We start from the raw sequence: 22,992 nt of genomic DNA on the forward strand, positions 1-22,992 counted from the left end.
GGTCCATATTAAGCCATTGCAGTACGGTTTTGGAATCTGACCAATACGTGGTGTTTCGGTGTTCAAGCCCACGTATTTTTATTACCTTTTGCGTCAAGCGTACTCCCACTACGGCGGCTTGCAGTTCCAAACGAGGAATAGAGATTGGTTTTAATGGAGCGACTTTACTTTTTGCCGCTATTAATGTCACGTCGACGTCGTCTCCTTGGCGTACCCTCACATAGCAAACTGCAGCATAGGCATGTTCGCTGGCATCAACGAACGTATGAATGCCGACGTCGGTAGCGAATTTCAGATTACGTGAGTAGCATCTCGGAATTTCCACCGCTTCAATCAGTGGTAAAAGTTGCCTCCATTTTAACCAGTCTTCGTATAGTGTCTCGGGAAGTTCTTCATCCCACCCAATATTTGCTCGCCAGACTCGTTGGATCAATATTTTTAGCCCCACTGTATAGCGTGCTAACAGCCCTAAGGGATCGAAAACCGACATCAGTACTTGGAGTACTTCCCTTTTAGTTGGAACTACGTCCTGTGTGAACAGATCTCGACGCAGTCGGGTGAACCTGAGAATAAATTTAAAAACGTCAGACTGTGGTTCCCAATACATACCTAGTATTTTTTCGGTATCTCCAAACTGGACTGATGTTTGCACGCCTGGGTTGCCGCCAAGTAGCTTTGCTAGAACAACTACTGAATTTGATGCCCAATTACGTATTTCGAATCCGCCGGCTAGATGGACTTTACGGACTTGTTCCGCTACCTCCAAGGCTGCCTCGTCGTCGTCTGCCGTGTCAATGTAATCGTCGACATAATGCGCATTGTTGATGGCTTCATATGCGCGTGGATATATGTTGCGATACTCCTCTGCATTTTTATTTCGGACATAATGGGCGATACAGGGCCCGCAACTTATGCCGAAAGTCATTGCTCGCATAACGTACACCTTTGTTTGGTTGTTCGACTTATCGTACCACATGAACCGTTGGGCGTGCATGTCTTCATCGCGGATGTTGATTCTGTGAAACATCTCCGCGATGTCACCGCACACGGCCACCTGACCAACTCTGAATGCTAGAAGTACCTCGACAAGTGGTTTTAGTAAATCCGGCCCGGTTAGCAAAAAATCATTTAATGATTTGCCATGAGACTTTGCGGCAGCGTCCCAAACAAGTCGCACCTTATTTGGTTTGTTGGGATTAAGAGCTATAAATATTGGTAAATACCAAGTGCGGTCAGGCTTAACTGCCATTTCGTTTTCTGATAGTTGTAGCGCATATCCCTTTCGAATTAGATTGTCTATTTGATCGTTGATTTTATCATACATTTCTGGCTGTCGACTGATTTTTGTTTTTAAACATGTAAGACGGTTGAATGCGTTCGTGTGGCTTTCGGGTAGCGACTCGTTTTCGTTGCGCCACAAAAGGCCAATTTTAAAACGTCCATCTGTTTTTGTGCAAGTTCGGTCTAGAATTTCCATAGCCTTCTTATCATCATTAGACTGCAGATTGTGTGGTTTTACTGCGTCCAGATTAAAACTGTCTTTAACGACGTCGTTGAGCTCTTGCCACCCACAATCACAGTGATGCATCGTCACGTAGCTCGCTGCATTCGAAGTGCCTTGAACGCACCATCCCAACAAACATTTTGATGCGATAGGTTCGCTTCGCTTGCCTTCGCGTATTTTACGCGGAACAGCAATTTTCCAATTATCGGTGCCGATGAGCAGCATCGGTCGAATGTCCGAATATGACGGAAGAGGAATACCTCTTAGGTGCGAATACTTAGATTGAAGCACTTCTGCGTTCATGGATTGCTTGGGCAAAGCGATGTTTTCAACCGTATGCACGTCATTGAGCCAATACAGCTTACTACTATTTAGTGCGGAAATTTGAATCGACGCTCGCACTGAATTATTTTCATTACGCGTAGTATTGCTGGTCCATTGCAAACATATCGGCGCTGGAACCCCTTTAACACCGAGTTCTCGGAACATCGACTCGTCTATAAGCGTTACGGAAGACCCTTCGTCAAAAAATGCAAACACTTCGACAGTCTTTCCAGCTGAATGTAGATTTACTGGCATAATACGAAAGTATTGTGTACTATGCTTGCCGCTCTGATGCGTACTTACAACTGCTTGATCATTGGTCTTGTTTTCAGATTTTTGTGTACGATCGCTGTGAAGCAACGGGTGATGTTTTAACATACAGCCATTTACGCCGCACTTCCTTTTTGAAAAACAACTTTTGCGGTGACTTTTGAGACACGTATAACAAGCCTTATTGGCCTTCACCATGTTCCACCTTTCTTTTTCCGATGCGTTTTGAAACTGTGTACAGTGCGCAGCGGAATGGTCCGATGCGCCGCACGCAATACATTTCGTGGTCTGCTTTGGTTGAGACTCGATAACGTTGCTTTGAACCTCTTTAGACTGAGTCTTTGATCCGCAGCTGTCGTTGCTACTGTGCGTATTTATTGAGCCCGTTTTGTACATAAACGCTGGTGACACAACTGTTGATGCCGCTTCGGCCATACGATACAACCAATCGCTGAATACCTTGATGGATGGTGAAACATTGTCGCGAGGATACATCGCCCAGTTGAGCTTGTGGTGATTTGGCAATTTGTCTACAAGTTCTTTTACCAGCATGGGGTTGTTTAGATGTGCTTCGAGTTTGCACGTCTCCATTGTCGCGCAGATGTTACGCACCGCGAGTGCAAATTCTATAAGTGACTCAAGTTTATCCTTCGGACCAGGAAGTTTTCGTACCTTGTCGATCATCCTCTCCAAGATATGTTCTGGCCTACCAAAAAACATTTTTAATGTGTTTATGACATCCGGAACCATCGCCGGCAAGAGAAGTTTATCTTTCACCAAATCACGTGCCCGCCCTTTTAGACACCTTTGTAGCCGGAGCATGTTTTCGACATCTGAAAACCCAGCGACAGATGTGCTGTGGTCGAATGTACTTATAAACATCGGCCACTCTTCCGGGTCACCACTGAACGTTGGTAAGTCTTTGGGGATGGCTTGCCTTGCAGCTATTTGAGCACTTGATGGCCCATTGTTTGATGCATGTTGCATCGATGATAAAAAATTCGACGTTGATAAACCAGCGTTGTTCATCTGTGAAAGTATGTTATATTTTTGTTCTATAAATCGTTCCTCGGCGGCTCTTCGCTCTTCGAGCATGGCCAGCATGAGCCTTTGTTGATCACCAGGTTCGTTCATAGCATTGCGTGGTACTGCGGTTAATTTTAGTGAGCTAGTATCGCTCTGATTTTCGAGGTTGGCATTAACCGATGTGGTCGCTGGTGCTGGTGTAGCAGCCGATGTTGTTATTGTTGTAGTTGCTGGCTGCATTGCGTTTGCAGAAGTGTGTGGTGCGCCCACACTAGGTGCCTGAGTACAGGAAGCACAACTCCAGTCGCGGTCTTGCACGCTAGCGTCTACTCCAGCACATCCGAAATGGAACCATAGTTCGCAGCTGTCGCACTGCACCCAATCCTCAGTACCACTAGCATCTGCCTTTTTTCCGCAGACATTGCAAATGCACATGCTTGATGATGAAGTATATTGAGTTGAGACTCCTGAAATGCGAACACGCGTTTATAAGCGTCAAATCGCAAATGGATCGATTCGCAAACAAAATGTACGCTTTTAAATGCGGATGCTGTTGATTTTGATGGATTTTATTCTTGCGAATGCCTTCGTCGTTGCCGCTTTTTCTCTCAAAGTTTTGGTGGCACGTGCGTTACCGAAGATTTGTCGGTATAGCTAATCCAAGTAATAATCTCCAATCTCTATTAAAATTTTTAAAGAATTGTTCACGGAGTAAGAGAAAGAATATTGTTTTCAAGCAAGCTAAATTTCACGTTATTATTTATTAATTGACAATATAATTAATAGCGCAGCAGGCTTTAAAAATTTTAATTTATCTTCCCTCTCTTCTCTGTTTTTATCAAGTAACGATGACAATTACCAACTCTTGCCCGAATATGACATTCGTTCAGAGTTGCCTGAGAGAAGATAGACTTTTAGGGTTTCCAAGCCTGCATTAAATAAGTACAAGGTTTAATATTACAAATGAGTTCAACTAATATCATGTTCACATTAAGTGTTAATTATGGCGGTAACATTCCCCCCCTCGTAAGTAGCCCCGGTGCTTACTAAGCTATTACCGACATCTAACTTGGCTATCTTCGTCGCTGGTCGCTCCATTATCCCTAGAGGGGTCTTTACCGTCACTCGCCGAACTTGTCCGTCTTTGGCTACTATGGTGCTGATTACTCTTCCTTTCGGCCATAAGTTACGAGGGAGAGTTTCGTCGATTACAATAACCACATCATCGATTACTATGGGTGTAGCTTTTTTCAACCACTTGGCTCGCATGGTCAGTATCGGCGTATACTCCTTCACCCAACGTTGCCAAAAGACGTCTGCAAAGAGCTGCGTTTTGTGCCACCGTTGCCTTAGGTCCATACCGTCGCTGAACGCGGGTTTATGACCATCTGCCGACCCCAATAACATGTGGTTCGGTGTGAGAGCAATATCATCCGACGACTCAAGACTAACGAAAGTAAGCGGTCTCGAGTTTATGATGAATTCTACTTCCATCAGTGCGCATCGCAAGCTTTCGTCATTAAAAGAGTATGAGGGGCATATGCTTCGCAAAATGTTCTTAGTTGTTCGTACGAGACGTTCCCACGCGCCTCCCATGTGGGGTGCGCCTGGTGGATTGAAGCGCCACTTAATACGGTCATATTTCGCTGTAATTCGATCGAAGTCAAGCGTGATCAGTTTTTCTCGGACGAGTTTCTCTGTCGCTTTAAAATTGGTGCCGTTATCGGAAAAGATCTCCGCTGGAGTACCACGACGTGCCATGAAGTTTCTAAGAGCCATAATACAAGAGTTTGTATCGAGACTATGAGCGATTTCAAAATGTACTGCCCGGAGTGTCAAGCAAGTATAAAGCACTCCCCATCTTTTCTCCTTATGTCTCCCTACGTTGACAAGTACTGGACCAAAATAATCGACGCCTGTGAATGTGAAGGGTCTAGTAAAACTGGCTAATCTTGCAGCTGGTATCGGCGACATTTGTGGAGGTTCTGGTAAGGCGTTGTTAATTTTGCACCTTTGGCAAGATTTTCGTATTTTATTGTACAATACTCGTAGACGCGGAATACAATATTTGCCTTTAACATTATTAATGACTGTTTCGTGTGCCATATGATGGTTCTTTTCGTGGTAATCTCTAACGATCAAAAACGTTATGTAGCTTTCTCTCGGCAGTACGATGGTATCCGTGTGCTCGTTAATTGAATCTAATCTGCTTCGTATGCGCAGAATACCTTTGTCGTCCACATAAGCGTTAAGCTGATATAATTTGCTTTGCTTGTTCAGCGCGTGACCCGCATACAGTACATTAATTTCCGATGAGTAAATTTCAGCTTGTGCTTGTTTGAACAGAATATTTTCGGCGATCTCAATCATATCTGGTGTAACTTCTTTTGGCATGATGCGCCTTACTCGTCTGGATTTTAACTTGAATATGTACAAGATGAAGGTCGCAACTGCTCTATATAGATTGCGCCACTTTGAAAAATACTCAACATTGAGAGCTATTGGTGCAACTTTGTAGTTTACGCATACTCGCTTTCGAAGCTCGGTGGTATCTAATACCTCGCTATGCATATCGGAACTCTCTAGGATCTCCCCGACGCGATGCATTACAAATTGCTGAAAGCTGCGTGGGTCCATATTAAGCCATTGCAGTACGGTTTTGGAATCTGACCAATACGTGGTGTTTCGGTGTTCAAGCCCACGTATTTTTATTACCTTTTGCGTCAAGCGTACTCCCACTACGGCGGCTTGCAGTTCCAAACGAGGAATAGAGATTGGTTTTAATGGAGCGACTTTACTTTTTGCCGCTATCAATGTCACGTCGACGTCGTCTCCTTGGCGTACCCTCACATACCAAACTGCAGCATAGGCATGTTCGCTGGCATCAACGAACGTATGAATGCCGACGTCGGTAGCGAATTTCAGATTACGTGAGTAGCATCTCGGAATTTCCACCGCTTCAATCAGTGGTAAAAGTTGCCTCCATTTTAACCAGTCTTCGTATAGTGTCTCGGGAAGTTCTTCATCCCACCCAATATTTGCTCGCCAGACTCGTTGGATCAATATTTTTAGCCCCACTGTATAGCGTGCTAACAGCCCTAAGGGATCGAAAACCGACATCAGTACTTGGAGTACTTCCCTTTTAGTTGGAACTACGTCCTGTGTGAACAGATCTCGACGCAGTCGGGTGAACCTGAGAATAAATTTAAAAACGTCAGACTGTGGTTCCCAATACATACCTAGTATTTTTTCGGTATCTCCAAACTGGACTGATGTTTGCACGCCTGGATTGCCGCCAAGTAGCTTTGCTAGAACAACTACTGAATTTGATGCCCAATTACGTATTTCGAATCCGCCGGCTAGATGGACTTTACGGACTTGTTCCGCTACCTCCAAGGCTGCCTCGTCGTCGTCTGCCGTGTCAATGTAATCGTCGACATAATGCGCATTGTTGATGGCTTCATATGCGCGTGGATATATGTTGCGATACTCCTCTGCATTTTTATTTCGGACATAATGGGCGATACAGGGCCCGCAACTTATGCCGAAAGTCATTGCTCGCATAACGTACACCTTTGTTTGGTTGTTCGACTTATCGTACCACATGAACCGTTGGGCGTGCATGTCTTCATCGCGGATGTTGATTCTGTGAAACATCTACGCGATGTCACCGCACACGGCCACCTGACCAACTCTGAATGCTAGAAGTACCTCGACAAGTGGTTTTAGTAAATCCGGCCCGGTTAGCAAAAAATCATTTAATGATTTGCCATGAGACTTTGCGGCAGCGTCCCACACAAGTCGCACCTTATTTGGTTTGTTGGGATTAAGAGCTATAAATATTGGTAAATACCAAGTGCGGTCAGGCTTAACTGCCATTTCGTTTTCTGATAGTTGTAGCGCATATCCCTTTCGAATTAGATTGTCTATTTGATCGTTGATTTTATCATACATTTCTGGCTGTCGACTGATTTTTGTTTTTAAACATGTAAGACGGTTGAATGCGTTCGTGTGGCTTTCGGGTAGCGACTCGTTTTCGTTGCGCCACAAAAGGCCAATTTTAAAACGTCCATCTGTTTTTGTGCAAGTTCGGTCTAGAATTTCCATAGCCTTCTTATCATCATTAGACTGCAGATTGTGTGGTTTTACTGCGTCCAGATTAAAACTGTCTTTAACGACGTCGTTGAGCTCTTGCCACCCACAATCACAGTGACGCATCGTCACGTAGCTCGCTGCATTCGAAGTGCCTTGAACGCACCATCCCAACAAACATTTTGATGCGATAGGTTCGCTTCGCTTGCCTTCGCGTATTTTACGCGGAACAGCAATTTTCCAATTATCGGTGCCGATGAGCAGCATCGGTCGAATGTCCGAATATGACGGAAGAGGAATACCTCTTAGGTGCGAATACTTAGATTGAAGCACTTCTGCGTTCATGGATTGCTTGGGCAAAGCGATGTTTTCAACCGTATGCACGTCATTGAGCCAATACAGCTTACTACTATTTAGTGCGGAAATTTGAATCGACGCTCGCACTGAATTATTTTCATTACGCGTAGTATTGCTGGTCCATTGCAAACATATCGGCGCTGGAACCCCTTTAACACCGAGTTCTCGGAACATCGACTCGTCTATAAGCGTTACGGAAGACCCTTCGTCAAAAAATGCAAACACTTCGACAGTCTTTCCAGCTGAATGTAGATTTACTGGCATAATACGAAAGTATTGTGTACTATGCTTGCCGCTCTGATGCGTACTTACAACTGCTTGATCATTGGTCTTGTTTTCAGATTTTTGTGTACGATCGCTGTGAAGCAACGGGTGATGTTTTAACATACAGCCATTTACGCCGCACTTCCTTTTTGAAAAACAACTTTTGCGGTGACTTTTGAGACACGTATAACAAGCCTTATTGGCCTTCACCATGTTCCACCTTTCTTTTTCCGATGCGTTTTGAAACTGTGTACAGTGCGCAGCGGAATGGTCCGATGCGCCGCACGCAATACATTTCGTGGTCTGCTTTGGTTGAGACTCGATAACGTTGCTTTGAACCTCTTTAGACTGAGTCTTTGATCCGCAGCTGTCGTTGCTACTGTGCGTATTTATTGAGCCCGTTTTGTACATAAACGCTGGTGACACAACTGTTGATGCCGCTTCGGCCATACGATACAACCAATCGCTGAATACCTTGATGGATGGTGAAACATTGTCGCGAGGATACATCGCCCAGTTGAGCTTGTGGTGATTTGGCAATTTGTCTACAAGTTCTTTTACCAGCATGGGGTTGTTTAGATGTGCTTCGAGTTTGCACGTCTCCATTGTCGCGCAGATGTTACGCACCGCGAGTGCAAATTCTATAAGTGACTCAAGTTTATCCTTCGGACCAGGAAGTTTTCGTACCTTGTCGATCATCCTCTCCAAGATATGTTCTGGCCTACCAAAAAACATTTTTAATGTGTTTATGACATCCGGAACCATCGCCGGCAAGAGAAGTTTATCTTTCACCAAATCACGTGCCCGCCCTTTTAGACACCTTTGTAGCCGGAGCATGTTTTCGACATCTGAAAACCCAGCGACAGATGTGCTGTGGTCGAATGTACTTATAAACATCGGCCACTCTTCCGGGTCACCACTGAACGTTGGTAAGTCTTTGGGGATGGCTTGCCTTGCAGCTATTTGAGCACTTGATGGCCCATTGTTTGATGCATGTTGCATCGATGATAAAAAATTCGACGTTGATAAACCAGCGTTGTTCATCTGTGAAAGTATGTTATATTTTTGTTCTATAAATCGTTCCTCGGCGGCTCTTCGCTCTTCGAGCATGGCCAGCATGAGCCTTTGTTGATCACCAGGTTCGTTCATAGCATTGCGTGGTACTGCGGTTAATTTTAGTGAGCTAGTATCGCTCTGATTTTCGAGGTTGGCATTAACCGATGTGGTCGCTGGTGCTGGTGTAGCAGCCGATGTTGTTATTGTTGTAGTTGCTGGCTGCATTGCGTTTGCAGAAGTGTGTGGTGCGCCCACACTAGGTGCCTGAGTACAGGAAGCACAACTCCAGTCGCGGTCTTGCACGCTAGCGTCTACTCCAGCACATCCGAAATGGAACCATAGTTCGCAGCTGTCGCACTGCACCCAATCCTCAGTACCACTAGCATCTGCCTTTTTTCCGCAGACATTGCAAATGCACATGCTTGATGATGAAGTATATTGAGTTGAGACTCCTGAAATGCGAACACGCGTTTATAAGCGTCAAATCGCAAATGGATCGATTCGCAAACAAAATGTACGCTTTTAAATGCGGATGCTGTTGATTTTGATGGATTTTATTCTTGCGAATGCCTTCGTCGTTGCCGCTTTTTCTCTCAAAGTTTTGGTGGCACGTGCGTTACCGAAGATTTGTCGGTATAGCTAATCCAAGTAATAATCTCCAATCTCTATTAAAATTTTTAAAGAATTGTTCACGGAGTAAGAGAAAGAATATTGTTTTCAAGCAAGCTAAATTTCACGTTATTATTTATTAATTGACAATATAATTAATAGCGCAGCAGGCTTTAAAAATTTTAATTTATCTTCCCTCTCTTCTCTGTTTTTATCAAGTAACGATGACAATTACCAACTCTTGCCCGAATATGACATTCGTTCAGAGTTGCCTGAGAGAAGATAGACTTTTAGGGTTTCCAAGCCTGCATTAAATAAGTACAAGGTTTAATATTACAAATGAGTTCAACTAATATCATGTTCACATTAAGTGTTAATTATGGCGGTAACAACTTGATTTGGTGGTGTAGATGTACTTATGTGTAATATTTGGTGGTGAATGAAATATTGTTAATAAAAATAATTACAAAAATTATATTATAGGAAGAAATAAAAAATGTCCGGAAAGGAGCGTTTACAAAACAAAAATGTTTAATCTATTTTGATACATATACATATACATATAAATAATATAAATTTAAATAAACTAAATGTTAGATACAGCTCACCAAATTCCTTTATTTGTTGTTGATAGTTGTCGCAATTGTATATTTTTACTGATTTTGAAATAAGGTGTTTGTCCAGAAGACCCAAAACTTCGTAACAAATTTCCTAAGAGCCTTCCCACACGTTCTCTGTACTCACGGGCGAGCTGTTGTTTCTATTACATTTGTTGTTGTTGTGTTCCGCCTTTCTACTGTAGTTGTTGTAGTTGCTGCTGCTGTTCCTTTAAGTTATTCCATATTGCTTTTGTTGTATTTTAACGTTTGAAATCTCTGCCTCTGAACGATGATGATGTACGATAGCAATTGTTTTTATTTTGATTCACATATGGATTTGGTAAGTCATTTTGATAATTTTCATTATCCAAATCAATAAAAAATGTTCGGAAAGGAGCGTTTACAAAACCCAAATTATTAATCTATTTTGATACATATACAGATACATATAAATAATATTAATACTAGATACAGCTCACCAAATATTTGTCGCAATGGTTTTAAAATTGATTGATGAATTTAGACAATGTATTGTGCAATGGCTTTAAAATTGATTGATGAAATTGTACAATGTATTGTGCAATGGCTTTAAAATTGATTGATGAAATTAGACAATGTATTGTGCAATGGCTTTAATTGTTTTGTATTTGTAGCTTTTGTTGTTGTTGCTCTTGCAATGTTTGATTGAAAGGCTGATGTTAATGATGCAGCGGTAACGTCTGAAATAATGACAATCCAAAAATACGACGAAGACGACGTCGTGCAGTTGAAAATGAACTAATGTTATAGAAGTGAATCTAGTTTTTGGACCACCACGTCTACGTCAAATACGCGTTAGAGAGGGCTCTTGTGATGTTCACGATATATTTGGTATATATTTTCAACTTGTTTTTCAGACAATTCTTCGAGTAGTGAGGACACTTCACACTAGTTTAAAGGTACGAATTACAAAACTTTTAGTGAGTTAGAGCTGGACGTTGCAAGATGTTACGCACTTTATTTGAAAGTGAATTTAAATAAATCTCTTCACTGGTCTTTTGTAAATCAATTAAAGTTTGTTCAAGTGCACCACCTTTAACAATTTGTTTAAGCATTTGCTGATAAAAACGTAATAAGTTGGATATAGTAAACAGAACTATGGTATCGTTTTCGGAAGTCAATATGGTTTCCACTCGCATAATATATAACTAGGAAGAGAATAAATCGATTTTTGCTGAACATCAACTGGTGGCGTTATTATTTCATACAGCATACAAGAATTAAAATTTGATTCGTTGTTTTTGAAGGACGGTTTTTATGTTTGGCTGGCTAGATCGCCAATGTGGTATTTAATATATAAATCACTATTTAATAATAAACACTATTTATTTTTATAAAATATTTTTATTTAACCGCTCCTAAAAGTATGTTACAAAACGTTTTTAAATATTTCAACCGAATGAATATTTTTGAAAGACAATATTTTACAATTGAAAAATAAAAATTAACAAGAACAAAAAAATTCAATTTATTTAAAGTAGGTACATTTAAAGTTGAATATAAATATAACCCTACAATGTGTATCAAATGGATGGTATTAAAGAGCATTTTAAGAGGGCTTTGGTTCTATAGGTGGACGCCATTTAGGGATATCGCCATAAAGGTGGACCAGGGCTGACTCTAGAATTTGTTTGTACGATATGGGTATCAAATGAAAGTTGTTAATGAGTATTTTAAAAGGGCGTGGGCCTTAGTTCTATAGGTGGACGCCTTTTCGAGATATCGCCATAAAGGTGGACCAGGGGTGACTCTAGAATGCGTTTGTACAATATGAGTATCAAACGAAAGGTGTTAATGAGTATTTTAAAAGGGCGTGGGGCTTAGTTCTTTACATGGACGCCTTTTCGAGATATCGCCATAAAGGTGGACCAGGGGTGACTCTAAAATGCGTTTGTACAATATGGGTATCAAACGAAAGGTGTTAATGAGTATTTCAAAAGGGCGTGGGGTTTAGTTCTATAGGTGGGCGCCTTTTCGAGATATCGCCATTAAGGTGGACCAGGGGTGACTCTAGAATGTTTGTACAATATGGGTATCAAATTAAAGGTATTAATGAGGGTTTTAAAAGGGAGTGGTGGTAGTTGTATAGGTGGTCGCCTTTTCGGGATATCGGCATAAAGGTGGACCAGGGGTGACTCTAGAATGCGTTTGTACAATATAGGTATCAAACGAAAGGTGTTAATGAGTATTTTAAAAGGGCGTGGGGCTCAGTTCTATAGGTGGACGCCTTTTCGATATATCGCCATAAAAGTGGACCAGGGGTGATCCTAGAATGTGTTTGTACGATATGGGTATCAAATTAAAGGTATTAATGAGACTTTGAAAAATGAGTGGTGGTAGTTGTATATGTGAAGGCGTTTTCCAGATATCGACCAAAATGTGGACCAGGGTGACCCAGAACATCATCTGTTGGATACCGCTAATTTATTTATATATATAATATGACGAACAGTATTCCTGCCAAGATTTCAAGGGTTTTGCAGAACTTTTTCATTTCATTCTACTTAATATGGTAGGTGTCACACCCATTTTACAAAGTTTTTTTCTAAAGTTATATTTTGCGTCAATAAACCAATCCAAATACCATGTTTCATCCCTTTTTTGTATTTGGTATAGAATTATGGCATTTTTTTCGTTTTTGGTAATTTTCGATATCGAAAAAGTGGGCGTGGTCATAGTCGGACTTCGGCCATTTTTTATACCAATACAAAGTGAGTTCAGATAAGTACGTGAACTGAGTTTAGTATACTATTACATATATCGATTTTTGCTCAAGTTATCGTGTTAACGGCCGAGCGGAAGGACAGACGGTCGACTGTGTATAAAAACTGGGCGTGGCTTCAACCGATTTCGCCCTTTTTCACAGAAATAAGTAACTGTCCCAGAATCTAAGCCCCTACCAAATTTCACAAGGATTGGTAAATTTTTGTTCGACTTATGACATTCAAAGTATCCTAGACAAATTAAATGAAAAAGGGCGGAGCCACGCCCATTTTGAAATTTTCTTTTATTTTTGCATTTTGTTGCACCATATCATATCTGGAGTTGAATGTTGACATAATTTACTTATATACTGTAAAGATATTAAATTTTTTGTTAAAATTTGAATTAAAAAAAATTTTTTTTTAAAGTGGGCGTGGTCGTTCTCCGATTTTGCTAATTTTTATTAAGCATACATATAGTAATAGGAGTAACGTTCCTGCCAAATTTCATCATGATATCTTCAACGACTGCCAAATTACAGCTTGCAAAAGTTTTAAATTACCTTCTTTTAAAAGTGGGCGGTGCCACTCCCATTGTCCAAAATTTTACTAATTTTCTATTCAGCGTCATCGGTTCAACTCACCTACCAAGTTTCATCGCTTTATCCATCTTTGGTAATGAATTATCGCATTTTTTCGGTTTTTCGAAATTTTCGATATCGAAAAAGTGGGCGTGGTTATAGTCCGATATTGTTCACTTTAAATAGCGATCTGAGATGAGTGCTCAGGAACCTACATTCCAAATTTCATCAAGATACCTCAAAATTTACTCAAGTTATCGTGTTAACGGACAGACGGACGGACGGACGGACATGGCTCAATCAAATTTTTTTTCGATCCTGATGATTTTGATATACGGAAGTCTATATCTATCTCGATTCCTTTATACCTGTACAACCAACCGTTATCCAATCAAAGTTAATATACTCTGTGAGCTCTGCTCAACTGAGTATAAAAAAAATGTATGAGTTTAACCCCTCATGTTAGGTCATGATCATAGGTGGGCACCACTACATTTACACGATTACCAAATTGAGAATGTGTTAGTATACACCTGGACGCCTTTTCGAGATATCGCCATAAAGGTGGAGCAGGGGTGACTCTAGAATTTGTTTGTACGATATGGGTATCAAATGAAAGGTGTTAATGAGTATTTTAAAAGGGAGTGGGCCTTAATTCTATAGGGGACGCCTTTTCGAGATATCGCCATAAAGGTGGACCAGGGGTGACTCTAGAATGCGTTTGTACAATATGAGTATCAAACGAAAGGTGTTAATGGGTATTTTAAAAGGGCGTGGGGCTTAGTTCTATACGTGGACGCCTTTTCGAGATATCGCCATAAAGGTGGACCAGGGGTGACTCTAAAATGCGTTTGTACAATATGGGTATCAAACGAAAGGTGCTAATGAGTATTTCAAAAGGGCGTGGGGTTTAGTTCTATAGGTGGGCGCCTTTTCGAGATATCGCCATTAAGGTGGACCAGGGGTGACTCTAGAATGTTTGTACAATATGGGTATCAAATTAAAGGTATTAATGAGGGTTTTAAAAGAGAGTGGTGGTAGTTGTATAGGTGGTCGCCTTTTCGGGATATCGGCATAAAGGTGGACCAGGGGTGACTCTAGAATGCGTTTGTACAATATAGGTATCAAACGAAAGGTGTTAATGAGTATTTTAAAAGGGCGTGGGGCTCAGTTCTATAGGTGGACGCCTTTTCGATATATCGCCATAAAAGTGGACCAGGGGTGATCCTAGAATGTGTTTGTACGATATGGGTATCAAATTAAAGGTATTAATGAGACTTTGAAAAATGAGTGGTGGTAGTTGTATATGTGAAGGCGTTTTCCAGATATCGACCAAAATGTGGACCAGGGTGACCCAGAACATCATCTGTTGGATACCGCTAATTTATTTATATATATAATACGACGAACAGTATTCCTGCCAAGATTTCAAGGGTTTTGCAGAACTTTTTCATTTCATTCTACTTAATATGGTAGGTGTCACACCCATTTTACAAAGTTTTTTTCTAAAGTTATATTTTGCGTCAATAAACCAATCCAAATACCATGTTTCATCCCTTTTTTGTATTTGGTATAGAATTATGGCATTTTTTTCGTTTTTGGTAATTTTCGATATCGAAAAAGTGGGCGTGGTCATAGTCGGACTTCGGCCATTTTTTATACCAATACAAAGTGAGTTCAGATAAGTACGTGAACTGAGTTTAGTATACTATTACATATATCGATTTTTGCTCAAGTTATCGTGTTAACGGCCGAGCGGAAGGACAGACGGTCGACTGTGTATAAAAACTGGGCGTGGCTTCAACCGATTTCGCCCTTTTTCACAGAAATAAGTAACTGTCGCAGAATCTAAGCCCCTACGAAATTTCACAAGGATTGGTAAATTTTTGTTCGACTTATGACATTCAAAGTATCCTAGACAAATTAAATGAAAAAGGGCGGAGCCACGCCCATTTTGAAATTTTCTTTTATTTTTGCATTTTGTTGCACCATATCATATCTAGAGTTGAATGTTGACATAATTTACTTATATACTGTAAAGATATTAAATTTTTTGTTAAAATTTGAATTAAACAAATTTTTTTTTTAAAGTGGGCGTGGTCGTTCTCCGATTTTGCTAATTTTTATTAAGCATACATATAGTAATAGGAGTAACGTTCCTGCCAAATTTCATCATGATATCTTCAACGACTGCCAAATTACAGCTTGCAAAAGTTTTAAATTACCTTCTTTTAAAAGTGGGCGGTGCCACTCCCATTGTCCAAAATTTTACTAATTTTCTATTCAGCGTCATCGGTTCAACTCACCTACCAAGTTTCATCGCTTTATCCATCTTTGGTAATGAATTATCGCATTTTTTCGGTTTTTCGAAATTTTCGATATCGAAAAAGTGGGCGTGGTTATAGTCCGATATTGTTCATTTTAAATAGCGATCTGAGATGAGTGCTCAGGAACCTACATTCCAAATTTCATCAAGATACCTCAAAATTTACTCAAGTTATCGTGTTAACGGACAGACGGACGGACGGACATGGCTCAATCAAATTTTTTTTCGATCCTGATGATTTTGATATACGGAAGTCTATATCTATCTCGATTCCTTTATACCTGTACAACCAACCGTTATCCAATCAAAGTTAATATACTCTGTGAGCTCTGCTCAACTGAGTATAAAAAAAATGTATGAGTTTAACCCCTCATGTTAGGTCATGATCATAGGTGGGCACCACTACATTTACACGATTACCAAATTGAGAATGTGTTAGTATACACGAACGCGTGGCTAGCACGAATGCAAAATCAAATATTTATTTAGTTTGATTCCAGCGATTGTACAATAAGCACGTATCACACACAATCTTGGTACAGTGTTTGGTCGTACAATACGAAAGTATTGTACGTACTTATGAATGCAAAATGTTTCAGATTGAATTGGAAGTAGAGTTTTTTTTTTGTTTTAAATAGCGCCAATAAGCCACAATGCTTAGTTTGCGGGAAAATTATAAACTTCATTTGCAAGCAAAGCTTAAGTCGACATTTCGTTTTACTCCACAGGAGCGTAAATAATCTTACCCCTGTGCTATACACGTTTATACGGATGGTTCCAAATTAATAGAAGGGATTGGATCTGCTCTTTACTGAGTTGGTCCAAAAATAAATAGATTCTACGGGCTGCCTGATTACTACAGCGTGTTTCAGGCGGAACTTATAGCAGTGAAGAAAGCAGAAGAAATTCCTTAGGAATCGTTATATGAAGCGATATGAAATATGAGCCTAATCGGACCACAAATACGATTTTTTGAAATATATTATATTTCAAGTTTCAAGCTTGTACCTTATCGGAAAGTTACTTAAATTTTAATTACAAAATTCGTTCACAACGGCATGTCAAGTCAAGCTAAATAAAACAGTTTAAAAATACTAAAACTACCATATTTTACTTCTGAAAAATGCAAAACAATTAAAAACACTTTTTCGGGGACAACATTGAAAATTTTTCATTCATATGTACGTATTTTTCGACCGTTCTCTGTGGTAATATTGCGTGCGACACCTCCTTATTGTACGGACGTCGAAAGCAAACTAAATGTGTTTGGTCGTTGATTTTGACGAAGTAGTCATTTTTCGTTCGCTCGTTGTATACGTATATGGCCCCTTAGCAGGTGCTAAGTTCATGCCCACCCTTGGTCATGATGGAATGATAGAAGGTGACGGATGTAAGCAGTTTCTCGCTCTAACGTCGCCATCTTGAACGCCCTTACAAATAAGAATGTGGTCGCTTTACAAAACTACGTTTTTTTCTGAAAAAATACGCAAATAAATAAAGGCCAGCACGGGGATTATGGTTACATTACACCTTTGTACAATAACCCCATTGATCTATAAATGAGCCGCCCACGATGATAATTTCCAGGTACATGGCTATTAGAATATTTTCTACCGTGTGAGATGGTCGTGCTAGAATCTTAATGGAACGAACCGAATCTATACCCGGCAATGGACTATCAACACCCAACATTCCCCCAAAGCATTTGAGGATTGCCTTTGTCGTTAAAGCAACAACGTGCCCCATATAAAGAAGACGTTATGCTCGTTAGAACATGCACATGCTGCTCGCTTGGTATCTTTACTGTCAACGAAGGCTTGGCCAGATGTTTACACGATCTAGTCGGCTTCGGAGCCCCTGCCTAAAGTTCGCCGCAGCGTCGTATTCAATGATAGGTTGCCAAAACGGATCTTCTATAAGCTCAAACAATTCAGTTTTAAGGGATCAAGACTAAAGCCAGAACCTTAATTAATATTTTACCAAATTAGTATACCTCCTGCCTTGTCCGTCCTCCCCTGTTGTGTGTTAAATAACTTTTCCCATCATGTAATATATTAAAAACTACTTTAACACTCCAGAAGAGGAGTACACTGTTAATACACGTCAAAAAATGTCAAGAGAGTGTTCAAAAGGCACGTTTTGACCTCGGTACCAATAATCTGAACAATAACACCAGGCCGCTCCAAAACCCGGGGTAGGATCCAAGTCTCTTTTTCGAAGAACACTTTTGTGCATAAAATTTTTAACGATTTTTTCTTGCAAATATCTTTTGCCATCAGTGACATCTTTCAGGTTATTGATACCGAAGTAAAAACATGTCTTTTGACAACTCTGCCGACATTTTTGGCCGTTTATTAGCATTCGACTCCTGTACTAGAATATTAGCAGCAAAATTGATGCGTTCAAAAGAAATGTATAACCTGCAAACGTTTCAAAATTTAAAAAAGCAATCTTCATTTCATAATTTTTGAGATGAAATCAAGCTAAATACACTCGTTTCTGTATTTTAGCATTTTTGAAAAAGTAGGAATTTAGCGACCTACTGATCGCAATCGATCAAACATCGCTGCAAGTCATAAAAAAGGCTCAACGGGGTTGTTAGGTGTGGGCTGGGCTACCTTAAGGTCTTTGTGCCTGTTGACAGGCCAGCTGCCACAAAGGGAGAAGCTCGCGGTGGTGAAGATTAATTTGCACCACTCTGCATCCGCCTCGCTCGACCTAACGATATATAGTGGACATAGCTCTTATCCAAGAACCCTGGCTGGTTAGGGGATGGGTTTGCGGATTAGGGCTAGACGGCTACCGTCTACTTGCACAACAAGAGGGTAGCATTAGAGCATGCACTGTAGCAACGGAGACCTCGTCACTATAATATGCGAACAACGGCGCGGGGGCGCAAGCTGCTGCTATCGTCCGCATACTTCCCGTACGAGGGGGACACGCCACCACCGACACCGCATAGAACCGGCCTTGTCATCGGCTGCGACGCCAACGGACATCATGAGCTATGGGGGAGCAGCGACACAAACGCAAGAGGTGAGTCCATTTTTGACTACTTACTTACTACTAAGGGAACGTACCCAAATTGCGTGACCCTTTTAGGAAGGGAGGGGGGTTTCTTTAGGTATTAACCCTGGTCACAGGTGGGAGGGGAGGGATTGGAGCTTTGTCACGTAGTCAATAATCTCTAAAAGATCTTGCAATTTTTTTGTGGAATTTATTTCGCGTCACAAATTCCAAGAAGAATCATCGGAAAAACGTGCACGGAAATGCAGTGGACGACGTGTCTCGCGTGCGACCTATGCATGTCCTCTCCAGGAGACCAAAAGAGATCTTATGTATCGTGGAGTAAAGCGCGGATTGGATAGACATCGACGAGGAAAAAATAATCCCGTGTGAGGAAACTCCTGATGCTACTGCTCCCATAATCTACGATGTATCCCAGTGGCTTGATGCTGGAAGCTTATTCTTTATAAAGTTGAATAAGATGAAAAGAAATAAAAAGGAAAAAGACTTTATAAACTAAGTTTTTGTTCGGATGTTTTTAAATACATGTTTTCTTTTAAATCAAATACATTTTTTTTTAAGCTAGCAAAAAATAATTTAAAATCATACTTTTGAACTACTACGTGAAAACTAAAGGGGGAGGGGGTCTTAAAATATACTACCGATGGTCACCGAGAGGAGGGAGGGGGATAAAAATTGTAGAAAATTGGTCACGTAGTTTGGGTATGTTTCCTAACCTATCTGGCAGATAGATGCAGCACAGCATGCATACCAAAAAGGCAGATCAGTTGAAAGTGCCCTTCATGAGGCAGTCAGTGCCATCGAGAACTCACTACGTGCAGACGGAGGTCATCTGCAAGGCTCCTACACGATATGGAACCCAAAACTCTATGGTTGCATGGATCGATTCTATGCTTAGGAGTGGAGTTGTCAACGCGACTTTAGGGACTGGTTATATTGGCCAAATGACCACCAGAGGCACCACCAGCGGCACCCCCCAAGGCGGGGTGCTATCGCCTCTTCTCTGGATACTGGTGGTCAACGAAATACTTGAAATGTGTAGGAGAAAGGGAAGAAAGGTAGTTGCATACGCCGACGGCTTAGTGATTCTGATCAAAGGCAAATTCTTGCCAACTATCAGCGAACTCATGGAATCGGCACTTTGCGACATTTCGCGAAAAAAACAAAAGCCGAACTTGTCCTGTTCACGACAAAGAACACATACCCTCTTTTAACTTACCGAGGCTAAACGGCACAGCGTTAAACCTATCTTCGGAAGCGAAATATCTTGGAATTATACTCGTTTCGTTATTACGTTGTTGTTGTAGCAATGCTCGCCCCACTTAATAGCTGCGACCGATCACAAATTGTCATCAATATCCTCTAACGGGAATCCAAGGAAACTTGCTGTTTCAACAGGGGTGGACCATAATGAAAGGGGTGTTAGAGGCGTTGGTTCCACATTACAATTAAAGAGATGGTTGGTGTCATGTGTGGACACATTGCAAGCGGGGCATACATTTTGTATGTCGGGGTTGATTCTGGATAGGTAAGAGTTTAACCTGTTACAGTATCCAGAACGAAGTTGAGCTAGAGTGACTCGCGTTTCCCTGCGGAGTATGCGTTTCTCTTCCGCAATTTTTGGGTACTGCTCTTCGAGTACTGGATTCACCGGGCAATTCCTGGCACAAAGGTCCGACGCCTGTTTGTGGAATTCACCAAGGACCTGCTTGTATTTTTTTGCTTCATACGGCTGAGTTCTCAGGTGCCGTATTTCCTCAAAATGCTTACGTAGATGACTCCTTAAGCCCCTAGGCGGTGCTGGCTCATCAATCAGGTGTCTGTTGGGATGCCCAGGTTTCTGGGTATTCAACAGGAACTGTTTGCTTAGCATCTCATTTCTCTCCCTGATGGGCAGTATTCTCGCCTCATTATGTAGATGGTGTTCTGGGGACATAAGAAGACAGTCCACCAAAATGTAGATCCTGATCAAACGTCACACCCAAGATTTTGGGGTGTAGGACAGCCGGTAGCGTGGTGCCATCGACGTGGATGTTCAAAATGGTCGACATTTGGGACGTCCATGTTGTAAATAAGGTCGCGGAGGATTTAGTCGGTGATAATGCCAGGTTTCGTGAGGCGAAAAAACTGGAGAGATCGGAGGTTGCCGTTTATTCTATTGCAAAGCTCATCGATCTGTGGGCCTGGGCCTGTTGCCATTATTGTGCAGTCATCGACGTATGAAACGATAATATCTCCTTCTGGTGGCGAAGGTAGCTTAGATATGTAGAAATTAAACAAAAGTGGGGATAGGACACCACCCTGTGGCAGCCCTTGTTTAATTCTTCTTGGTTTTGATGTTTCATTACTAAATTCTACCGATGCCTGCCGACCCCCAGATAATTTTCGGTCGACCTTTTAAAACATGGGGGAAGGGTAGACCCTTCCAGGTCTTGCAGTAACGTGCCATGGTTGACCGTATCAAAAGCTTTTGATAGGTTTGGCGCAACGAGTACTGTTCTATGGTGGGGGTTTGATTCAAACCGCAATTTTTCTGGGTGCTAATGGCATTTATCGCGGTGGTGGTGCTATGCTAAAGCCATGCTGATGACAGGCTAGCTGCAAATTTGCTTTGAAGTAGGGGAGCAAACTGGCTTCAAGCGTCTTGGCAACTGGCGATAGGAGAGCTATCTCTCCTATGTTAGCTGGATTCCCAGGCTTTAGTAGTGGCACCACCTTGGCCATTTTCCATTTTTCGGGTATGACAAAGGTGGAAAGAGACAGGCTGAAGACATGTGCTAAATATTTGCAACCCTCTTCCTAGGGAAAGCATCGGCATGGCCGATGGCATCCTCAACCTGTTTGGCAGTGATGGTAATTGGTGACGCACTGAATTTATGTTTATGTGCGTGTCTGTTGGTCCTCCGTCTATCTTTGTCGGCCGTAGAATGCATTATATATTGCCGGCAGAAATCGCTCGCGCATTTTTTCGCATCCGACAGCACTTTATCGCCAAAGGCAATGGAAACTTTATCATTGTGCCTAGACGGATTCGATAGGGACTTTACGGTGGACCAAATTTTACCCACACCGGCAGAGAGGTTACAACCGCTTAGGTGCTCCTCCCATTTCGCCCGCTTGTGTTCATCCACTAGCAATCTGATGCGTTGGTTTATATCCCTTATTTGGGGGTCGCCGGGATCGAGCTGTCTTATAAGGTCACGTTCTCTCGCTAATCTTGCGGCCTCCGCCGGAAAGTGGGGCCGAATTTCGGGAATTCTACCGGCGGGAATGAAACGAGCCGAGGTGGATTCAATGACCTTGCCGAAAGCACGCTCAACTTGGCGGGCATCAGTCGGGATAGGGAGGACAGCAAAGCGGTTGTCTGTAAAGGATTTGTATTCATCCCACTTTCCTTTTTTAAAGTTTATGAAAGTGCGTTTTTCTGTGACGATGAAGTCGGCGGTACGCTCGAGCGAAATAAGTATAGGCAGGTGGTCGGATGCCAATGTTACCATCGGCTGCCAGTTGACGCAGTTTACGAGTTCTGCGCTCACGATTAAAATATCCGGTGAACTGTGACAGCTTCCTACCATACGTGTGGGGGCGTCACCGTTTATTGTGCAGAAAGTCGTTTCTTCTATTTGATCTGCCAACATCTCACCCCTACTGTCCGTCCGCAAGTTTGAATGCCATAGGTCGTGATGGGCATTAAAATCGCCTAAGATAATGCGATTGTTACCAGTGAGTAAGGCGCTGGTATTGGGGCGATATCCACTGGGGCAACAGGTGGCAGGAGGGATGTAGATGTTGATGATTTCTAGGTTTGTATCGCCTGACCGGACAGATAAGCCTTGACGTTCTAGGACACTGACCCTGTGGCCGATGTCAGGATCAAATATATGATATTGCACAGAGTGGTGTATGATAAACGCGAGGCCGCCTCCATTTCCGCTCTCGCGATCTTTTCTGTGGACAATATACCCAGAACACGTCTGCAGAGCAGATCTTGCTGTGAGTTTAGTCTCTCGAATCGCAGTAATGCGGATGTTGTGCCGCTTCATGTAATCGACTATCTCTCGTGATCTTCCCAGTTAATCCATTACAGCTTAACTGCAGAATTTTGAAGTGCATAGGGGGAGACGTCGTCACTCTGGGAGTAAGTGACGGGTGACTACGCCTGGGTTGTGGAAGGCTAGGACGCAACTGCTGTTGTGGCCCTGGGACTGGGCGTCCC

The 22,992-nt window shown here is 41.9% G+C and overlaps 2 protein-coding genes across 3 annotated transcripts in view; both read right to left on the minus strand.

Annotated features, from left to right (window-relative positions):
* The window catches only part of LOC137249168 (zinc finger protein 595-like), a 139,457-nt gene that overhangs the window by 100,271 nt on the left and 16,194 nt on the right, over positions 1-22,992 (minus strand). The gene's annotated exons all lie outside the window — the stretch shown is intronic.
* On the minus strand, positions 3,594-6,679 carry LOC137247544 (uncharacterized). The gene is made up of 2 exons (XM_067778531.1): positions 6,364-6,679; positions 3,594-6,222 (listed from the first exon to the last, which is right to left on the minus strand). The coding sequence occupies exons 1-2, from the start codon at positions 6,677-6,679 to the stop codon at positions 4,115-4,117; spliced, it is 2,424 nt and encodes an 807-aa protein (XP_067634632.1). The 3' UTR covers positions 3,594-4,114.

The sequence above is a fragment of the Eurosta solidaginis genome, chromosome 4 (genome assembly GCF_040869045.1).
Source record: "Eurosta solidaginis isolate ZX-2024a chromosome 4, ASM4086904v1, whole genome shotgun sequence".
Taxonomy (NCBI): Eukaryota; Metazoa; Arthropoda; class Insecta; order Diptera; family Tephritidae; genus Eurosta; species Eurosta solidaginis.